This window comes from Oncorhynchus keta, chromosome 4 (assembly GCF_023373465.1).
Source record: "Oncorhynchus keta strain PuntledgeMale-10-30-2019 chromosome 4, Oket_V2, whole genome shotgun sequence".
Classification (NCBI taxonomy): Eukaryota; Metazoa; Chordata; class Actinopteri; order Salmoniformes; family Salmonidae; genus Oncorhynchus; species Oncorhynchus keta.
The window spans coordinates 40,275,755-40,299,283 of NC_068424.1; the positions used below are offsets into that span (position 1 = coordinate 40,275,755).

The 23,529-nt window shown below is 42.3% G+C and overlaps 1 protein-coding gene across 2 annotated transcripts in view; it reads right to left on the bottom strand.

Annotated features, from left to right (window-relative positions):
- Positions 1-23,529, bottom strand: part of LOC118374915 (integrin beta-1-like) — a 45,817-nt gene that overhangs the window by 17,662 nt on the left and 4,626 nt on the right. For both annotated transcript variants that reach the window (XM_035761411.2, XM_035761404.2), the window contains exons 2-7: positions 9,420-9,486; positions 8,864-8,949; positions 8,394-8,613; positions 7,771-7,941; positions 7,270-7,508; positions 2,633-2,788 (exon numbers count right to left, since the gene is read on the bottom strand). In XM_035761411.2, the coding sequence (XP_035617304.1) occupies positions 2,633-2,788; positions 7,270-7,508; positions 7,771-7,941; positions 8,394-8,613; positions 8,864-8,949; positions 9,420-9,486 (939 nt within the window). The remainder of the gene's footprint in view (positions 1-2,632; positions 2,789-7,269; positions 7,509-7,770; positions 7,942-8,393; positions 8,614-8,863; positions 8,950-9,419; positions 9,487-23,529) is intronic.

The window sequence follows — 23,529 nt, forward strand, 5'->3', positions numbered from 1 at the left end:
GTCTTAGGATCACCACTATTTTAAGAATGTGAAATGTCAGAATAATAGTACAGAATTATTTCAGCTTTGATTTATTTTGTTCACATTCCCAGTGGGTCAGAAATGTACATACACTCAACTAGTATTTGGTAGCATTGCCTTTCAATTGTTTAACTTGGGTCAAATGTTTCGGGAAACCTTCCACAAGCTTCCCACAATAAGTTGGGTGAATGTTGGCCCATTCCTCCTGACAGAGCTGGTGTAACTGAGTCAGGTTTGTAGACCTCCTTGCTCGCACATGCTTTTTCTGTTCTGCCCACAAATCTTATATTGGATTGAGGTCAGGGCTTTGATGGCCACTCCAATACCTTGACTTTGTTGTCCTTAACCTCTTAAAGATCGGGTGCTTTTTTTCAACTTTTTGTTAAAAATCGTGCAAATGCCAGGAATATACTATATGCATATGATTAGTATGTGTGGATAGGAAACACTCTGAAGTTTATAAAACTGGTTAAATCATGTCTGTGACTATAACAGAACGCGTGTAGCAGGCAAAACCCCAAGGAAAAACTGTTCACAAAAAAAAAAAAAAATCCCTCCGCGAGGTCCCCTTGTATTGTCTATGGCAAGGGAAAATAGATAGCGCCCAGTTTACAGTTCCTACAGCTTCCACACGCCATTTTGCCACAATTTTGGAAGTATGCTTGGGGTCATTGTCCATTTGGAAGACCCAATTGCAACCAAGCATTAACTTCCTGACTTATGTCTTGAGATGTTGCTTCAATATATCCACATCATTTTCCAGCCTCATGATGCCATCTATTTTGTGAAGTACACCAGTCCCTCCTGCAGCAAAGCACCCCTACAACATGATGCTACCACCCCAGTGCTTCATGGTTGGGATGGTGTTCTTCAGCTTGCAAGCCTCCCCCTTTTCCTCCAAACATAGCAATGGTCATTATGGCCAAACAGTTCTATTTTTGTTTCATCAGACCAGAGGACGTTTCTCCAAAAAGTATGATCTTTGTCCACATGTGCAGTTGCACCGTAGTCCGTAGTCTGGCTTTTTTATGGCGGCTTTGGAGCAGTGGCTTCTTCCTTGCTGAGCAGCCTTTCAGGTTATGTTGATATAGGACTTGTTTTACTGTGCATATAGATACTTTTGTACCGGTTTCCTCCAGCATCTTCACAATGTCCTTTGCGGTTGTTCTGGGATTGATTTGCACTTTTTTCGCATCAAAGTACGTTCATCTATAGGAGACCGAAGGAGTCTCTTTCCTGAGCGGTATGACAGCTGCGTGGTTCAATGGTGTTTATACTTGAGTGCTATTTTTTGACGTTGAACATGGTACCTTCCGGCGTTTGGAAATTGATCCCAAGGATGAACCAGACTTGTGGAGGTCTACAATTGTTTTTCTGAAGTCTTGGCTGATTTCTTTTGATTTTCCCATGATGTCAAGCAAAGAGGCACTGAGTTTGAAGGTAGGCCTTGAAATACATGCACAGGTACACAGGATAACTGACATCATTTGAGTTAATCAGAAGCTTCTAAAGCCATGACATTTTCTGGAATTTCCCAAGCTGTTTAAAGGCACAGTCAACTTAGTGTATGTAAACTTCTGACCTACTGGAATTGTGATACAGTGAATTATAAGTGAAATAATCTGTCTGTAACCAATTGTTGGAAGAAAATACTTGTCATGCACAAAGTAGATGTCCTAACCGGCTTGCCAAAACTATAGTTTGTTAACAAGAAATATGTGGAGTGGTTGAAAAACGAGTTTTGATAACTCCAACCAAAGTGCATGTAAACTTCCGACTTCAACTGTAGCTGGGTAGCATAGATTCAATGATGATAAGACAAGTTCAATACTTCAATAAATAATAAATAATGACTTAATACTGTAAACATCCAATAGGCCTACATAGGCAAGCACTATTATGGTTGGCGAGTCCGAGCTAACCAAGCTGGTGATGTTAATAGTGATGTTTCCGTTGATGGCACATGAGTGGAAGAACTGTCCATGCTCCTGGCGCACGTGCGTCATCGTGCATACATTTATTTTTGTCCCCCCACACCAAACGCGATCACGACAAACATTTTAAAATATCAAAACAAACTCTGAACCAATTATATTCATTTGGGGACTGGTCAAAAAGCATTAAACATTTATGGCAATTTAGATAGCTTGCACTTTCTAGCTAATTTGTCCTGGGATATAAAATTGAGTTGTTATTTTACCTGAAATGCACAAGGTCCTCTACTCCGACAATTAATCCACACATAAAATGGTCAACCGAATCATTTCCAGTCATCTCTCCTCCTTCTAGGCCTTTTCTTCTCTTGACTTTATATTGCGATTGTCTACTTTCATTAATTAGGTGCATTACCGCTTCTGACCTCGTTCATCTTTCAATCACCCACGTGGGTATAACCAATGAGGAGATGGCACGTGGGTACCTGCTTCTATAAACCAATGAGGAGATGGGAGAGGCAGGACTTGTAGCGCGATCTGCGTCAAAAATAGAACTGACATCTATTTTAGCCCTTCGCAACGCAGACTCAATAATTGAATAATATAGATATAATATAAAGCAGTTTTAACCCATCAGCATTCAGGATTAGAATCACCCGTTGTATTATTATACATACGTAGTAGTGGCTCATGGTGTACATATTGTTCTCCAGGTGACATTTCCCATCGTTGGGCAGAACAATCCCTCCCAGTTTCCCATCTCCAGCAAAGTGGAAGCCAGCATCAGTGGAAAACACCAGCAGACGTGTGACGTTCCTCCAGCCAATGTGCTCCTGGGAGGAGGGAGAGAGAGAGGCCCATACAAACTCAATGTAAAATAAAACAACATACAGAAAAAGGACACAGCTTACAGAAATACCAGAGAACAAAATTACAAGACCTAGGAAAGATTCAGGAAATATATTTTAAAAACTAGGAACAGCTATGTAAGAAGTTAAAACTTCTTAGGGCTAGGCGTCCCGCTAGTGGGACAAATTCCGGTGAACCTGGAGGGCGCGCAATTCAAATAAATAATCATACAAATTATGGATATTAAACATTTAGCTTAAATTCTTGTTATCTTCCTCTGATTTGTCATCCAAAGGGACCCAGCTATAACAGGTAGTGTCATTTTGTTAGATAAAATCCTTCTTTATATCCCAAAAAGTCTGTTTAGTTGACGCCATCGATTTGAGTAATCCACTCGTTCAACATGCAGAGAAAGGAATCCGAAAATCTACCCCTAAACTTTGTTTCAACAAATCAAAATAGGTTTCTATCTACTCCTCAGATACCCTAAAATGTAATCAAACTCTAATATTTATTACGGAAAAAAGTATGTTCAATAAGAAACCGATTTTAGCAGGTGCGTCTTGTCTTCCCAAACACGAATTTCCAAGACTGTGTCCCTGAACTAAAACGGTTTCTTATTAGTTTTTGAAGTTACAAGCCTGAAACCTTGAACATAGACTGCTGACACCCTGTGAAAGCCACAGGAATTGCATCCTGGGAGCTAGAATTCAGTATGCCCCTATACTTTTCATTGTAAGAGCATGGTCTCTCAAAAACATAATAATTCCGGTTGGTTTTTCTTTGGATTTTCTCCTCCCATATCTCTTGTGTTATAGTCTCTTGCATAATTTTAACCTTTCTACAAACGTCAGTGTTTTATTTCCAATGGTACCAATTATATGCATATCCTGGCTTCAGGACCTGAGCAACCGGCAGTTTACTTTGGGCACGTCAGTCAGGCGGAAATGGAGAAAAAAGGGGCCAAGTTAAGTACTGCAGTGCATGTCCTCCTCATGGACTGCACCAGATTTGCCAGTTCTTGCTGTGAGATGTTACCCCACTCTTCCACCAAGGCACCTGCAAGTTCCCAGACATTTCTTGGAGGAATGGCCCTAGCCCTCAACCTCCGATCCAACAGGTCCCAGATGTGTTCAATGTGATTGAGATCCGGGCTCTTCGCTGGCCATGGCAGAGCACTGACATTCCTGTCTTGCAAGAAATCAGGCAAGGAACGAGCAGTATGGCTGGTGGCATTATTGTCATGCTGGAGGGTCATGTCAGGATGAGCCTGCAGGAAGGGTACCACATGAGGGAGGAGGATGTCTTCCATGTAACGCACAGTGTTGAGATTGCCTGCAATGACAACAAGCTCAGTCCGATGATGCTGTGACACACCGCCCCAGACCATGAGGGACCCCCACCTCCAAATCGATCCCGCTCCAGAGTACAGGCCTCGGTGTAACGCTCATTCCTTCGACGATAAACTCGAATGACCATCACCCCTGGTGAGACAAAACAGCGACTCATCAGTGAAGAGCACTTTTTGCCAGTCCTGTCTGGTCCAGCGACGGTGGGTTTGTGCCCATAGGCGACGTCGTTGCCAGTGATGTCTGGTGAGGACCTGCCTTACAAACAGGCCTACAAGCCCTCAGTCCAGCCTCTCTCAGCCTATTGTGGACAGTCTGAGCACTGATGGAGGGATTGTGCGTTCCTGGTGTAACTCGGGCAGTTGTTGCTATCCTGTACCTGTCCCGCAGGTGTGATGTTCGGATGTATCAATTCTGTGCAGGTGTTGTTACACATGGTCTGCCACTGCAAGGACGATCAGCTGACCGTCATGTCTCCCTGTAGCGCTGTCTTAACCGTCTCGCAGTACGGACATTGTAATTTATTTCCCTGGCCACATCTGCAGTCCTCAAGCCTCCTTGCAGCATGCCTAAGGCACGTTCACACAGATGAGCAGGGACCCTGGGCATCTTTCTTTTGGTGTTTTTTCAGAGTCAGTAGAAAGGCCTCTTTAGTGTCCTAAGTTTTCATAACTGTGACCTTAATTGCCTATCGTCTGTTAGCTGTTAGTGTCTTAACGACCGTTCCACAGGTGCATGTTCATTAATTGTTTATGGTTCATTGAACAAGCATGGGAAACATGTTTAAACCCTTTACAATGAAGATTTTAATTTATTTAGATTTTTAGAATTATCTTTGAAAGACAGGGTCCTGAAAAAGGAAAGTATATTTTTTTTGCTGAGTTTATATTGACTCAAGACAAAGAGGAGTAAGTAAGTATGTTTATACTTATACTAGATCTCGTGGTACCAGACCTTAACACCCTATTCTCATTTGAGAATGGCTGGAGTGGAGGCTAACTGGAAGCTAAGAGAAGGCTGTTTTATAAAACCTTAATGTTTGAGAGTTCATTCACTCTAGGGTCCTAAACGGCTATTTCAAAGGGCTAATGCAGCTGGTGGCCACACCAGATACCGACTGTTACTTTTGATTTTAACCCCCCCCCCTTGTTCAAGGACACATTATTCCATTTCTGTTAGTCACCTGTCTGTGGAACTTGTTCAGTTTATGTCTCAGTTTTTGAATCTTATGTTCATACAAATATTTACACATGTTAAGTTTGCTGAAAATAAACGCAGTTGACAGTGAGAGGGCGTTTCTATATTTGCTGAGTTTAAAACCCTGATAAAATGATTTGAATAATTTACAGTATACCTACTCATTCAAGGGTTTTTCTTTATATGTACTATTTTCTCAATTTAAAAATAATAGTGAAGACATCAAAACTATGAAGTAACACATATGGAATCATGTAGTAACCCAAAAATTGTTTAACAAATATATTTTAGATTCTTCAAAGTAGCCACCCTTTTCCTTGATGACAGCTTTGCACACTCTTGGGATTCTCTCTACCAGCTTCACCTGGAATACTTTTCCAGCCTTGAAGGAGTTTCCACATATGCTGAGCACTTGTTGGCTGCATTTCCTTCACTCCGTGGTCCAATTCATCCCAAAACATCTCAATTGGGTTGAGGTCGGATGATTGTGGGGGCCAGGTCATCTGAAGCAGCACTCATTTTCTCTCCTTCTTGTTCAAATAGCCCTTACACGGCCTGAAGATGTGTTGGGTCATTGTCCTGTTGAAAAACAAATGATAGTCCCACTAAGAGCAAACCAGATGGGATGGCGTAACGGTGCAGAATGCTGTGGTAGCCATGCTAGTTAAGTGTGTCTTGAATTCTAAATAAATCACTGACAGTGTCACCAGCAAAGCACCCCCACACAATCACACCTCTTCCTCTATGCTTCATGGTGGGAACCACACATGCGGAGATCATCCGTTCACCTACTCTGCGTCTCACGAAGACACAGAGTTTGGAGTGGTCGAATGTCCATTGCTCGTGTTTCTTGACCCAGGCAAGTCTCTTCTTCTTATTGGTGTCTTTTAGTAGTGGATTCTTTGCAGCAATTTGACCACGAAGGCCTGATTCACACAGTCTCGTCTGAACAGTTGATGTTGAGATTTGTCGGTTACTTGAAATCTGTGAAGCATTTATTTGGGCTACAATCTGAGGTGCAGCTAACTCTAATGAACTTATCCTCTGCAACAGAGATAACTCCGGGTCTTCCTTTCCTGTGGCGGTCCTCATGAGAGCCAGTTTCATCATAGCGCTTGATGGTTTTTGCGACTGCACTCAAAGTTCTTGAAATTTTCCTGATTGACTGACCTTCATATCTTAAAGTTGTTAGGTTGTAATTATCAGAGTAAGAACTCAACTGACACTATGAAAGCTCAAATCAAGTTTATTCTTCCCAAAGGATCGAACAGCTGAACAGACAACAACATTTCACACAAGCGCTGATATTTAACCCTTTCTCCTATGCTGTCTCCTCCAGATCTGAACAGCCAATGCATCGCTGTTGCTAGACAGAACCGTAGTGATATCTGTTCTTGCTCACTTCATCTGACCTGACCTGTGCCCCAATGTGCTCACTCCTCCCCAACTCACGTCTGTCATGGTGCCTGGTACCAGACTGAGTCTCTTCTCCACCCAGAGGATCCCTGATGGCTAATAACATATCCTAACAAAATGTAAACGTTATACATTACCCTCTCTCCCTTAGTGACACGAATAAGTATATTTCATATTCTCAGAACCCGACAAAGTAATGATGGATTGTCATTTCTCTTTGCTTATTTGAGCTGTTATATACAACCCCTACCTTGTCACAACACAACTGATTGTTTCAATGCCAAGAGTGTCATCAAGGCTACTTTGAAGAATCTCATCTAAAATATATTTTGATTAGTTTGACACTTTTTAAAAATTCAATATGTGGTTATGTCTTAGTTTTGATGTCTTCACTATTATTCTACCATGTAGAAAATAGTGAAAATAAAGAAAACCCCTGAAATTAGTAGGTGTGTCCAAACTTTGACTGGTACTGTATATTATAATAAAAGCATAATACTTACACCACAGACAGCCACTTGCATGATGGCATCAAAGCCTCCCTCTGGTGAGTCCAGGTTTCCAGAGATCTGCTGTCGTCCCACCAGGGTGTTGAACTCCTGTCCATTGCTGGTCAGCTTCAGGACGTTCTTATAGCTGAATGGACTGGTGCAGTTCTGGTCCCCAGTACAGGGGTTCAGCAGCTTGGCTGGGGTGGTGCTTATGTAAGGCATCACAGTCTTCTCAACGAAGGAACCAAAACCTGACAGAAAATAAGAAATCCAGCTCACATATACACTGTATTGGTAAGGAGACAGGACACCAATTTGTTAGCTTCAGAACATCTTTACTAAGATAAAACTGGATATGTTACACATAACATTATGGGTATTGTAGAAAATGTATAATTATGCAATATGCACCCAAACAGCACTGAAAGCAGAAGATATCAAGTTGTTGTGGAGAAAAAGTTAAGAAATATGGACATCCCCATTCCTCATACCGGGGCGGATTCATAATCTTACCGATTCTGAAATCAGATGTGATCTTTGACATCTCCAGCATCAGCTGTGTTCCCAGGTTCTTTACATTTTCCAGATCATCCTTCATTGAGTAGGAGAGGTCCATCAGGTAGTAGAGGTCGATGGGGTAATCCTCAGCTCGTTTGAACTTCAGATTAAAAGACTGGGGTTCACCTACAATATACAAACAGATAGGCAAGGTGAAACCAGGGACTGTGGTTGAAAATTTGCACTTTTGCCAACTCTGGCACATTTACATTGATGTTAACACTGAAATGTTGATTAAGGTGAATTGTCCCTATCAAATAAGCCTCTGGCATGGAAGAGTACAAGGAGCACTCCTTCCTTCCACATAATAACAGCTGTCCAGTTGATAGCTTAAACTCTCAAAGAAAATAGAGGATACTGTAACTAATCAACAGTGAAAGACCACAGAAAATATCAGGAAAATTGCTTCAGCAATGATCAAAACGGGAAGTTATGGCTGAAACAAAGTTAACTAAGACTACATCCCAAATGGCACCCTATCCCCAATATAAGGCACTACTTTTGACCAGAGCGAAAAGTAGTAGAACTAAATAGGGAAAAGGTTGCCATTTGGGATGCACCCTTATCAAAGTTCCCACCAGATCTGAGGCTAAGGGTGAGTTTCTGGGGCTGGATCTGTGTGATATCCTCTGGTCTGAGTTTCTTTGCTCCCTTGTTGCGGGTGGTCACAGTCTTGTTCTTCGGGGCCTGTTGGCTGCCTCGGGGGTTCTCTACCTTGGCGCCACTGCAACCTCTCTTCCGCAGGGACTCTAGCTCGTCACAGCGGGTCGACGTGGCCTCACCCTGCTTAAGAAACTCCTGGGGGAGAGGGAGGAGGTTAATCAGTATCATGACAAATTGCATTATGTAAGGTCCTTATTTTCTGAAAATATATTTCCTACACTCCAAAGCAGGTTATAAACAATATTGCCTGACAGACTAGTGTTGTAATTCCAAGGGACAGTTTAGATGACATACTTCTCTCCTTGATTGCATACAAGTTCTAATGCTAAGTCAGTTATAGTAACAATGCAGTAACAAAGTTATTGACAAATTCAAATCCACATACTGGGTCTGTGCACCATCCACATTTCGCTCCCACTTGAATACACTCCCCACAGGACTTGGCATTGGCCTTGATGCACTCGTTCCCTTCTGAAGGTTGAAGAGAAGCAAACTCATTATATACTCCTAAAGACTAAGCAGGCAAAACGCCCCAGTGTTTACACATTGTTTAATTTAAAATTAGGAAAACTGTGTGGCTCAGAGAGAACAGTAATTGGAGCCAGAACGTAATATTCCGCTGTTCCATAGTTCTATGATGCCCAAACTACTAAGCTCCAAAAAGCCTAGGTGGAGCTGCTTCTTCTTCTGACAAATAACATCATTACATTACAGCAGCATGCTCGCTTTGCTTCGACTCACCCATGGAAAATCAGGCTATTAGTCACCATTCTGTATTGTATGTAGGCCAACATCGTTTATGACATAATATGATTAGATGATGTACTGTGTTGTCAGTGTACAGAAACAGAACACTGATGTTGCTGTTGAGGATTGATTTTGTCTAACAAGGTGGAAGTAAGTAGGACAGAAACTTGAGATATGAGAGAGAATAACTTTACCTTGCTGAGCACTGCTGTAACAAATGACTGCTAACAATGTTGATATCAGAGGTAGTTTCAGGTTCATCTGAAAAATAAAACAGATACAACATCACAAGGTTAGTGTGAGGATACAGTAAAAGCTAGCAGTGGATACTGTGTTTTTGTTTACATTTGTAGTACAAATAGAAGACATTAGGCTGGATACAAGTTAATTGATATAGCCTCAGGGCCCAGAGCTATTGATGGTCAGGTGGTCACATGATCTGGAGCCCTATATGGTGCCTTCAGAAACTATTCAAACCCTTTTCCTTTTTCCACATTTTGTCATGTTACAGACTGGATTTAAAATGGATTAAATTGAGATTTTTAGTCACAGGCCTACACACAATACCCCATAATGTCAAAGTGGAATTATGTTTTTAGAAATGTCTACAAATTAATAAAAAATGAAAAGTTGAAATGTCTTGAGCCAATAATTATTCAACCCCTTTGTTATGGCAAGCCTAAACAAGTTCAAGAGTCAACATTTGCTTAACAAGTCACATAACAATTTGTACGGACTCACTCTGTGTGCAAAAATAGTGTTTAACATGATTTTTGAATGATTACCTCATCTCTGTACCCCCAAACAGACGCCTCACAAGTCCTCAAATGGTAGTTTCATTAAATAGTACCCGCAAAACACCAGTCTCAACGTCAACAGTGAAGAGGCGACTCCGGGATGCTGGCCTTCTAGGCAGAGTTGCAAAGAAAAAGACATATCTCAGACTGGCCAATAAAAGAAAAGATTAAGATGGGCAAAAGAACACAGACAAAGGACAGAGGAACTCTGCCTAGAAGGCCAGCATGCCGGAGTCACGTTGAGACTGGTGTTTTGCGGGTACTATAAAATGAAGCTTCCAGTTGAGGACTTGTGAGGCATCTGTTTCTAAAACTAGGCATTCTAAAGTGCTTGTCCTCTTGCTCAGTTGTGCACCCGGGGCCTCTCACTCCTCTTTCTATTCTGGTTAGAGCCAGTTTGCGCTGTTCTGTGAAGGGAGTAGTACACAGCATAGTGCGAGATATTCAGTTTCTTGGCAATTTCACGCATGGAATAGCCTTCATTTCTCAAAACTAGAATAAACTGATGAGTTTCAGAAGAAGGTTATTTGTTTCTGGCCATTTTGAGCCTGTAATCGAAGCAAGAAACGCTGATGCTCCAGATACTCAACTAGTCTAAAGAAGGACAGTTTTATTGCTTCTTTAATGAGAACGACAGTTTTCAGCTGTGCTAACATAATTGCAGAAGGGTTTTCTAATGATCAATTAGCCTTTTAAAACTATAATCTTCGATTAACTAACACAATGTGCCATTGGAACACAGGAGTGATGGTTGCTGATAATGGGCCTCTGTACGCCTATGTAAATATTCAATTTAAAATGTGCAGTTTCCAGCTACAATAGTCATTTACAACATTAACAATGTCTACACTGTATTTCTGATCAATTTTATGTTATTTTAATGGACAAAATAAATGCTTTTCTTTCAAAAACAAGAACATTTCTAAGTGACCCCAAACCTTTGAAAGGTAGTGTATGTAATTCATTTTCCAAAAATTTGCAACAATTTATAACATTTTGAATTTAGGCTGTAACATCTCAAAGTGGAATAAGTATTCAGACCCCTTGACTTTTTCTTTGTTATGTTACAGCCTTATATTAAAATGGATTCAATATTTTTTCCAGCAATCTACACACAATACCTTACTGTAACAAAGCGAACAGGTTTAGACATTTTTGCAAATGTATTGAAATTTAAAAAACAAACACCTTATTTACATAAGTATTAAGACCCATTCTTATGAGACTCGGAATTGAGCTCAAGTGCATCGAGTTTCCATTAATCATCCTTGAGATGTTTCTACAAATTGATTGGACATGATTTGGAAAGGCACACACCTGTCTATATAAGGTCCCACAGTTGACAGTGCATGTCAGAGCAAAAACCAAGTAATGAGGTTGAAGGAATTGTCTGTAGAGCTCTGAGATAGGATTGTGTCGAGGGGAAGGGTACCAAAACATGTCTGCTGCATAGTAGGTCCACAAGAACACAGTGCCGTCAATCATTCTTAAATGGAAGGAGTTTGGAACCACCAAGAGTCTTCCTAGAGCTGGCCGCCCAGCCAAACTGAGCAATTGGGGGAGAAGGGCCTTGGTCAGGTAGGTGACCAAGAACCAGATGGTCACTCTGACTGAGCTCCAGAGTTCCTCTGTGGAGATGATAAAGCCTTCCAGAAGGACAACCAACTCTGCAGCACTCTACCAAATCAGGCCTTTATGGAATCAGACGGAAGCCACTCCTCAGTAAAAGGCACATGACAGCCCGCTTGGAGTTTGCCAAAAGGCACTTAAAGGATTCTCAGACCATGAGACCAAGATTAAACTCTTTGGCCTGAATGCCAAGTGTCACGTTTGGAAGAAATCTGGCACCGTCCCTCCGGTGAAGCACGGTGGTGGCAGCATTATGCTGTGGGGATGATTTTCAGGGCAGGGACTGGGAGACTAGTCAGGATCGAGGCAAAGATGAACAGAGCAAAGTACAGCGTAATCCTTGATGAAAACCTGCTCCAGAGCGCTCAGGGCCTCAGATTCACCTTCCAACAGAACAACAACCCTAAGCACACAGCTAAAACAACGCAGGAGTGGTTTCGGGACAAGTCTCTGAATGTTCTTGAGTGGCCAGCCAAAGCCCAGACTTGAACCTGATATAACATCTCTGGAGAGACCTGAAAATAGCTGTGCAGCGACGCTCCCCATCAAACCTGACAGAGCTTGAGAGGATCTGCAGAGAAGACTGGGAGAAACTCCCCAAATACAGGTGTGCCAAGCTTGTAGCGCCATACCAATCAAACTCGAGGCTGTGATAGCTGCCAAAGGTGCTTCAACAAAGTACTGAGTAAGTGTCAGAATACTTATGTAAATGTGATATTAGTATTTGATCAAAATTACAAGTTTGCTAAAATGTCTAAACCTGTTTTTGCTTTGTCATTATGGGTTATTGTGTGTTGACTGAGGGGGGGGAAAACGATTTAATCCATTTTAGAATAAGGCTGTAACGTAACAAATTGTGGAAAAAGTCAAGGGGTCTGAATGCCTCCCGAATGCACTGTAGATGTATATGAGATGGGATGTATAGACATTATGGACAGTATGTGGATAGAATATTTAGTATTTCTGTAGGAAATAGGATACGAAGGATATATATATATATATACTATTCTATACACTGCAAAAGGTGAATAGGATGGCATTGACTAGAATACAATACATACATATGAAGTGAGCAAAACAGTATGTACTTGTAAGGGGTGCGTAACTGGTGGCAGGGAAGTCAAACGCAGGAGAGCAAACTTGGTGAATATCCGGAGCAGTTTAATAAATAAACTAACGGCATACAAAACAACAAACCCATGGGTACAACAATTCCCGACAAGGACATGGGGGAAACAGAGGGAAAATATACAACATGTAATTAGGGTTTTGAAACCAGATGTGTGTGAAAACAAGACAAAACAAATGGAACATGAAAAATGGCTCGCCGATGGCTAGAAGACCGGTGACGTCGACCGCTGATAAATTGGTCATAAAATTTGATTTGATCTTCATCAAGGTCACAACAATAGACAACACACAGTCTGCTTAAACTAATAACACATAAACAATTATAAGTTTATGTCTTTATTGAACACACCGTGTTAACATTCACAGTGCAGGGTGGAAAAAGTATGTGAAACCTTGGATTTAATAACTGGTAGACCCTCCTTTGGCAACAATAACCTCAACCAAACATTCTCTGTAGTTGTGAATCAGACCTGCACAACGGTCAGGGTGAATTTTGGACCATTGCTCTACAAAAATGTTTTTCAGTTCAGCAGTATTCTTGGGATGTCTGGTGTGAACTGCTCTCTTGGGGTCATGCCACAGCATCTCAAATCAGGTTGAGGTCAGGTCTCTGACTAGGCCACTCTAGAAGGAGTATTATCCTCTGTTGAAGCCATTCTGTTGTTGATTTACTTCTATGTTTTTGGGTCGTTGTCCTGGATCACCAAACTTCTGTTGAGCTTCAATTGGTGGACAGATAGCCTAACATTCTCTTGCAAAATGTTTTTTTTTGGACAGCAGTGGCTTCCATGAACACCATTCTTCTTTAGTGTTTTACGTATGGTGCTCATCTGGTGCTGTAGGTGTCCTGGAGTGCAGGCAGTGTGCCACCGGTGATACGTTGGGCAGACCACACCACCCTTTGGAGAACTCTGCGGTTGCGGGCGAAGCAGTTCCTGTACCAGACGGTGATACAGCCTTACAGGATGCTCTCAATGGTGCATCTGTAAAGTTTGTGAGGATTTTACGGTCCAAGATAAAAAATGTCATCATCCTGTGGTTAAAGAGGCGCTGTTGCACATTTTTCACCACACTGTCTGTGTTAGTGGACCACTTCAGGCTGTCAGAAGTATACGCAGAGGAACTTGTACATTAAACCTCCACTGTGGCCCCGTCGATGTGAACGTTCTCCCTCTGCTGTCTCCTGAAGTCCACAATCAGCTCCATCATTTTGTTGATGTTGAGGGAGAGGTTATTTTCCCGGCACCACTTCACAAGTGCCTTCACCTCCTCCCTGTAGGCTCTCGTCATTGTTGGTAAGCAGGCCTACTGCTGTTGTGTCATCTGCAAACTTGAGGATTGAGTTGTAGGCGTACGTGGCCACGCAGTCATGGGTGAACATGGAGTACAGAGGGGGCTGAGCCCCTATGTTGAGGATCAGCGAAGTGAAGGTGTTGTTTCCTACCTTCACCACCTTGGGGTGGCCTGTCAGGAAGTCCAGGAACCAGTTGCACAGGGCGGGGTTCAGACCCAGAGCTTAATGATGAGCTTGGAGGGTACTATGGTGTTGAAGGCTGAGCTGAAGTCAATGAACAGCATTCTTATATGTATTCCTCTTGCCCAGATGGGATAAGGCAGTGTGCAGTGTGATGGCGATTGCATAGACTGTGGATCTATTAGGGTGGTATGTCAATTGGAGTGACATTGAAAACGGGCGAAGAAGGATTTTTGCTTGTCCGGGAGCAAGACGTCGGTGTCCGCAACGTGGCTGGTTTTCCCTTTGTAATCTGTGATTATCTGGAGTCCCTGCCACGTACATCTCGTGTCTGAGCCTGTTATGGCTCTCGTTTGTGGAATGACCGGACCAAGGTGCAGCGTGGTAGGCGTACATCGTGCTTTTTATTGATGACATCAAAAGCAAAATAACAACGACAAAACGAAAGCGCACAGTTCTGCAAGGCAAAATCAACTATACAGAAAACCCAAAAGGAAAATGACAACTTATATATGATACCCAGTCAGAGACAACGATAGACAGCTGCCTCTGATTGGGAACCATACTCAGCCAAAAACACAAAGAAATAGAAAACAGATTTTCCCACCCGGGTCACACCCTGACCTAACCAAACATAGAGAATAATAAGGATCTGTAAGGTGACAGAGCCGTGACAGAGCCGTTGAATTGCGACTCCACTTTGTCGCTGTACTGATGTTTTGCCTGTTTGATTGCCTTATAACTGCACTGTTTGTATTCAACCATATTACCAGTCACTTTGCCATGGTTAATGTGGTAGTTGGCGCTTTCAGTTTTGCTCGAATGCCGCCATCTATCCTCGGTTTTTGGTTTGGGTAGGTTTTAATAGTTACAGTGAGAACAACATGCCCTATACATGTCCTGATGAACTCAGTCACTGTGTCAGTGTATACGTCAATGTTATTCTCAGAGGGAACCCAGGAACATATTGCAGTCTGTTTGATCAAAACAATATAGAAACTTGGATTCCGAATGGTCAGACCAGCGTTGAATAGACCTTAGCACAGGTACTTCCTGTTTCAGTTTCTGCCTATAGGAAGGGAGAAGCAGGATGGAGTCGTGATCTGATTTGCAGAAGGGAGGGCGGGGGAGGGCCTTGTAGCAATCTGGGAGGGGAAAGTAACAATGGTCTTGAGTTTTTGAAGTGCAAGTACTACAGGCAAAGTGTTGATAGAACTTCGGTAGTGTTTTCCTCACATTTTCTTTGTTTAAGTCCCCGGCTACAATAAATGCAGCCTCAGGATATATGGTTTCCAGTTTGCACAAAGTCCAGTATAGTTCCTTGAGGGCCGTCGTGGTATCGGCTTGAGGGGGAATATAGGGGGAATATACACGGCTGTGACTATAACCGAAGAGATTTTTCTTGGGAGGTCATATGGTCAACATTTGATAATGACGTATTCTAGGTCAGGTGAACAAAAGGACTTGAGTTCCTGTACGTTATCACAATCACACCATGAGTTAATCATGAAACATACACATCTGCCTTTCTTCTTCCCAGAGAGTTCTTTATTCCTGTCTGCGTGATGTACTGAGAACCCAGCTGGCTGTATGGACGGAGACAGGAATATATGATTCTGTGAAACAGAGTATGTTAAAGTCCCTGATGTGAGAACCTCACCCTGAGTGTGTCTACTTAATTGTAGACGAGCTCGTGTACTTAGGAGCTAGATAAAGAGCTGCCATGTCTATCAACGCCACATTCTGTAATAGTACTAGGCTATGATACTGTGATGTAATATGAGAGGAAGATTTGATTAGCTAACGTTGCCTCTGTACACAGGTTTGATCCCTGCTAGCTAACATTAGCAAGCTAGTTAGCTCATAATCAAGCAAACCTGACAACATGTTTGATGCATGTTGCCAGCTTGCTTTCAATAATGTTTCAACTCGAACTAGATAGCTACTGCCCTTGTTTGTTGTAATTATTGGGCAAAGAAACACCCACATTAAACCACACCTCCAAGACAACTCTTGTTTAACTTCAGTCATGGCCCCTAGCATTTCTTAATGAACATTAAAGAATAACAAGGCCAAATCAGGAAGTGCAGTCGCCCTTTAACAGTTTGAAGAATCTGCTAAGTGGGCAATGCTACGGGAAAACGGATAAGCACAGCATACATCACAGAATCCCCTAGGGTGGAAGAGGGGGTTGAGAGTGGAAGAGGGGGTTGAGAAAGCACTGGGTGGAAGAGGGGGTTGAGAAAGCACTGGGTGGAAGAGGGGGTTGAGAGTGCACCAATATGGAGAATTTAGAAGAATTTATGTCCAACTTCCTGTCTCAGTTCAACACACCAACCCTAGGGATTAGACCTCAGGACAATCCTCTACAAATGCCTATATACTGAGGACATCTGTCCAACATAGAACTGATAATCATCAGCATGCTGAACTTGTGTACAGTAATGCACATGGTTTACAATAACGCTGGTACGACCAGCCGGGCCAGAGATAAAGAAGCTAGTTATGAATTCGGATTCCTCCCCATTTTACACACCATTGAAATGTGTGGTAGGGACCTGTCTTAGGACCAAAATATACAGTTGACCCCTGACTTGTCAATGACACCAATCGCTAGGCAGAGTTACTGCATTAAGAGTGCTGCTGTATTTTCAGTGCTTTACATGGGGAGGGGGAGTTCTGGCAGTCAGTACTGTATGGTGTTGAGTGACGCATTCCTTAGCGCCTCTGTGTGTGTATATGCGTGTGTGTGTACTCCATCATGTTCTATACAGAGCCTAGCTGCACAGACAGCCTGTCTGCGACCCCAAGATTAGACTGAATAGCTGACTTACTGACAGACTGACTGATAGACTGACTGGCTGGCTAACTGGCTGACTGACTGAATTTAGAAGAGCTGAGAGCCACAATTAGTTCTTCTGCCATGGCATTACCCAACTTCTGTGTTGCAGAAATGCAACTGACCAAAGGCCAACAGCCCATGGCTCCAAACTCTAAAGGAATGTATCCTAGACCTAATAAATCTAAGCTAATAATCTATAATGTGATTCAGTTGTTGAGAAGTCTTTATGTTAGAGACTAAATGTTGTAAATGTCTTCAGCAAAAGTTGAAGTTCACACAACACCGATTTGAGCCCAAAATGTCTTGCACCTACTTTGTACCAGCTCAAATAATCAACTGAGATCTCTGGACAGTGTAAATGAAGATAATTTATATGTTTTTGGTCAGAACCAAAACCACAGCCCCTGTTATTTTCTCCAACATTCCTGTTGGTTTGACTTTTAGTCCAGTACAGAGTTCCAAGGAAACGTTCGAATGAGAAAATATGCCTGTAAAATGCCAGCGAGGTGTCAAGTGAGAAAAACAACAAGGCTACTTCTATTCTATGAAGCTTAGCAGCTGGAGGCAGGAATGTTCTTCAAGTCTTCAGAGGGACTAGGGACATGGCAGCAAAACATAAGATAACATTTAGACCAACACAAGGGTTATCGAAGATGATAACCCTACACAATACTGCTTTTGAGAGGTTGCATCTTTTTATTTTTAACTTTTTTATTTATCCGTTATTTTACCAGGTAAGTTGACTGAGAACACGTTCTCATTTACAGAAACAACCTGGGGAATAGTTACAGGTGAGAGGAGGGGTTGAATGAGCCAATTGTAAACCGGGGATTATTAGGTGACTGTGATGGTTTGCGGGCCATATTGGGGATTTAGCCAGGACACCGGGGTTAACACCCATACTCTTACAATAAGTGCCATGGAATCTTTTAATGACCTCAGAGAGTCAGGACACCCGTTTAACGTCCCATCCGAAAGACAGCACCCTACACTAATCACTGCCCTGGGGCATTGGGATATTTTTTAGACCAGAGGAAAGAGTGCCTCCTACTGGCCCTCCAACACCACTTCCAGCAGCATCTGGTCTTCCATCCAGGGACTGACCAGGACCAACCCTGCTTAGCTTCAGAAGCAAGCCAGCAGTGGTATGCAGCTCATGAGGGTAACTTAACTTAAGAATCAGTACCTCCTGGAAAGATCTTTCACTGGGCAGATATACAACACAGGGGCCAACAGCGTGGAGGGGGGGATTGAGACTATTATGGGAACTTGACTTAACAACCAAATTGCTGAAAGTATTTGCCTCCTCTGGGAGTGGAACAAAAACAGACAGATCTCCAGTTAAACTCAACCATGTCCAAAACCAGACATAGATCACTGGTGCTTAGACAGCGTGGTAGTGGGGCAGCTCCCTCAAACACCATCATCCAGGTGGTACACGTACACACACACACACAAACATACACACACACACAATACTTTCAGCAGTCAGACCAGGATAGTAGCTGCCTGCCTGGTGCCTGCACTTCATTGGGGAAACCAGAGCACTCACAGCCATGTTCCTGAGCCGAGTAGAGCTTCCATATTTGGACAGGCACCAGTTGTCATGCCCATCTCTCCTACAACGTTCCAACGTTCCCTCTGCCTGGTATTTTCCCCATGATAACCACCCTTTTCCTTCGAAAAACATACAGCCCACTCGGAGCACTTTCCATGTTTTTTATTTAGCTGGCCTCTCGGCCAGGTCTCTCTTGTAAAAAAGGTTTTCTAGGACCTCAATGGAGCTTCCTGGATAAATAAAGACACATAAAAAAACAAAAAAAAACAAAGCTGACCAATCGTGTATAAAGCTGGATGGGAGAGGGTTAAAACAATCTCTGCATGTCTAGATTGTTGAAAGCTGTGTGACTCTAAGCATCAGATTGAGTCGCTCGCAGGCCTTAGCCACGACAGGCTTTATTTGTCAGCTCCTCTGCTTTAGAAATATCTACACGTCAGCAAATGCTTCCTAGCAGCAGCAGCAATAATAGTAGTCACAAATCCCAAGCTAGCTGCTTTTCTGGGTAAAGCAGAGAGAGAACTTGGCAGTACTCCACTGTGACAATGCTCCAGAGAGAGCTTGCATTGGGATTTCTCCTTCTCTAGCCATGAAAAGAAGGAATGGAAAAACAGGAAAATAAGGTTTTGTAACAGGGAAAGGGCTGCCTTAAACCCAGAGAAAATAACTTTTACAGTGACTGCGCCACTCTGGTCCCTCCCTCCTTCTCCCTCCTCTTTATGCTCCTCCCCCATCTCAACAGACCCTCTTATGACAGACAAAAGCAATTTATTTTAATTTAAATTTAATTTTACTAGGCAAGTCAGTTAAGAACAAAGTCTTATTTTCAATGATGGCCTAGGAACAATGGGTTAACTGCCTGTTCAGGGGCAGAACGACAGATTTGTACCTTGTCAATTCGGTGATTTGAACTTGCAACCTTTCGGTTACTAGTCCAACGCTCTAACCACTACAATGGGAGAATCTCATATGCATTTCCTTGATTTCTCACGTCCTCTGTCCTCGCCTCCTTCTCAACCCATCGGAAGAGAAGGTCAGAGGGGAAGGGACCTATTCCCGGAGTAGGAGAGGCTGAGCCGAGACGATCCTGATAATGTCTTCACTGTCCCAAATTGCCAGCATGCTTTGAGAGCTAGTGTAGATCCTACTAATGAGAGCTCTTCAGTCACAGAATAGAATAAAGAATGGAATAGAAATCCGCCATGTTAAAATATATAGCCTACACGAACACAATTCCACTGGAATATCCCCAGAAAGGTCACTCAATGTTTGAAAGCTGATTCCAGTTGCAATAACAACAGATGTTTTAAAAATAAAACTTTGTGAAGAATATTGACTGGAAGGTACTTCAGCTCCCTGCAGTCCTTCAAAAAAAATCTATAGCACTTTCGCTTTTCTAGTGCGTTTTCAATTAAGCCTATTTTTGTCTCCCCTCCCCTTCAAAAATACATCTGCTTCTAGTCTTGCAAAACTAATAATTCTCCTAATAATACAATTCCCCAGTTGAAATTGTCATTAGGCCTATAACAAGGACTACTAGGCCAAATAAAAAGAAGGACCCAAAATATCTGGAGCATGGCCAAGTTCACACTACTCCCGTCAGTCCTGACTATTTCTGACTCGCCCATATGGTTTTCACCCTCCGATAATAATCAACCATCTCACAGACTAGGCCTATGAGCATGATGCTTAGTGTAAGAAGCATACATCCTCAAAAAGTATCCATTTGCCATACCATCTCAAATGATGAATCCATAAAATCATTCAGGCAAGGGGAAATATACAGACATTTGATTTCATCTGAATCTTAGCTAACGGATAGCAATCACTTCCATACACAATCCATTTCTGTGCTACTCATAGTACTTGAGTTTCTTTCCTGTCGCACATACCCATGGCCCGAACGAACAGCTGAGCTATGATAATGAGTCCACCCGTACAGAGATAAAATAAGGGAGATGAATACTATGAGCCTGGGGGCTTGCTCTCTGGGCTGGAGTTCAGACCAGCAGCAGTTGTAGTCAGACGTGGGTTCAAATACTATTTGAAATCAATTAAATACTTTGAACCTTTGATCTCGAATGCCTGGAGTGTAAGGTGGGTGGTGTTTGCCGTTTACAGTCTATACTATTGGTCCATTAAACCAGGCAAGCTCAATCAAGCATATTTGACATTATTTCAAAATAGTATATGAACCCAGGTCTGACAGGAGTACAGTGAGACATCTCTCTCTTGCATTGGTTTGCTGAATTGGCCCTTCCTTTGCTGGAACACAGGAAGCTCATCTCAATCACACAGGAAGATAGCCGACATGCTGCCTGGCAATAGGCCACATCTTTAAATCTATCCATCCACAATGATTTAAGTTCTGGAAAACACAGCAACACAGCACAGCAACAAGACCATTCACTGCTACCGCAACCACCCAGAGCTTATCTTTAATGGATAATAGTGGCAGAAATTATTGTCAGAGAAGGTCTCGCAAAAATAATAAATTCATTTGACAAATAAGGATGTTTGGGTAGCTATTCGAAGCGTCATGGCAGAAGACAGATGACCATTAAAGAGGTCAATATTTACTGTGAGAAGTGATTGATCAGTTTCTCAAAGCCTTGATGTTGGAGCAGGATCAACACAGATGCTCATATGGGGGATTAGTAAAGTCCCTCAGCCTGCCGTAGAAAATCCTGCTAGCTGCCTGCTACTGTGTTCCCAGTTGAGCTAAGGACTAATTTACTAAAGTTGTTAAAGATGTTAATAATAAGCCACTAATAATAGACGTTGAATAATAAAGAGAAAACAATACCTTAAATAATCCATTAAAAATGGATCATTCTTGTGCAATTTATATTGATAGAAAAACCTCAGTGTAGCCTATCATTATTTTAGGCTATCTGGCATTAGCGCGGAAGCTTTGGGGCCTAACTGTATGCTTGCCAAATAGCCTATACGCCAATCAGAGAATGCTTTTGAGAACGGGCAGAACAAGTTAACTTCGATCCACGGAGGCAAAAAGGACAATGGTGGAGTTCAATAATTCAATAAGAAAAAAAGCTTTGAAATGAAGAGTTCAAAATAAAGAGAAGGAAGGGCAAGAAAAGTCATGTTTGGGAAAGATTTAGTGAAGTGGTAAAAGAGGAGGATGGCAGTGTCTGCCGATACCATAACTCCGCCTCACCTCATGGGGCACACTGTTCACGACGTTAACGTCAGCCAACCGCTCGCCCACATGACCCCATACACGCCTGCCAGGTACTGTTGAAACCAGGATTCATGGGGAGGATGTCAAGCACACAGATGAGCTTCCCCCGAGACGGTTTCTGACAGTTTGTGCAGAAATCCTTCAGTTGTGCAAGCCCACAGTTTCATCAGCTGTTCGGGTGACTGGTCTCAGACTGGTCTGCAGTTAAAGAAGCTGGATGTGGAGGTCCTGGGCTGGAGTGGTTACATGTGGTCTGCGCTTGTGAGTCCCAGTGGGCGTACTGCCAAATTTAAAATTACGTTGGAGGTGGCTTATAGAGAAATGAACATGAACAACAGTCCATGCCAATTGCACGCTCCCTCAAAACTTGAGACATCTGTGGCATTGTGTTGTGTGACAAAACAGTCCAATTTTAGAGTGGCCTTTTATTGTCCCCAGCACAAGGTGCACCTGTGTACTGATCATGTTGTTTAATCAGCTTCTTGATATGCCACACCCGTCAGGATTATCTTGGCAAAGGAGAAACGCTCACTAACAGGGATGTAAACAAATTTGATTGACAGAAGCTTATGAGTATGGGAAAATTCTGGGATCAGCTTATGAAACATGGGTCCAACACTTCAAATGTTGCGTTTATATTTGTTTCAGTGTATTTATGACATTCTGGTGAGCAAGGGTTTATTTAGTCTTATAGGGCAACATGTAATGACAGAAGAGAAGCTGCATGTATCCAATTAGACAATATAGACAACTATAGATTATAGACAACTATAGACAGTGAAAACTCACTGTATTAGACTAGGAATTAAATCTCTGCAGGCCTAGAACAGTAAGCACTCACTACTTCCTCCTGGAATCGTTGGGGGAAAAAAGGTAAACTTTCATTGCAAGGCAATATGTAATTTTTTTCAGAAGCTGCAATTGAATATTGTGTTGGGTTTTGCATTCTTCTACTCACCTGAAATGGCACAAAGCATTGATTATTCATCCATGTTATGTCTTAGTAAAGCAAATTAAAAGCTAGCATTTGTAACAAGGGGAAAAGCCATTTTGAACAGAACTGCATTGAATCCTACAGCCTACAAACCTTTACATTTCTGGGCTATAGGCTAAAAGAAAATATGCAACTAAGTGACCATGCATGACCCTTGAGGTCTCAGAATTCTGTAGGAACAGAAGCTTCTAGGCGAGGACCATGCAGAGTCCCTTCAATGTCCCTTAAAGATCAACATTTAACAAATATCATTCATGTAGCTTGAACACAGGCACTTTGTTCATTCCGGTACGCGAGTGCATAGAGTATAGATTTGAATACCATGGCAATGACGGTCTGGTAAATGTTAGGTAATCCATTATCTTAAACAAAGATATACTGTATGGTGTAACTTTTAATTAAAACAAATTTAAACTCATCCAAAATAGAACGTTCACATTGCAAAGCACTGTAAAAAAATAAAAATAAAAGTGCAAGTCCTCAATTCTACTTAAAGCCCTCCAATGTTCAAACTGTCATAACAATAAACACCATCTGACTATACACCGGCTGAGATAATATGGCTGCACAGAGCCTGAGATCATCCCACTCTATTATTTACTAACAATACAAGGAGTTTGGCCCACTTTCAACACAGACCTCCTGTAGCCTTGCCAGGTTGACTAAACCAAGGCTCT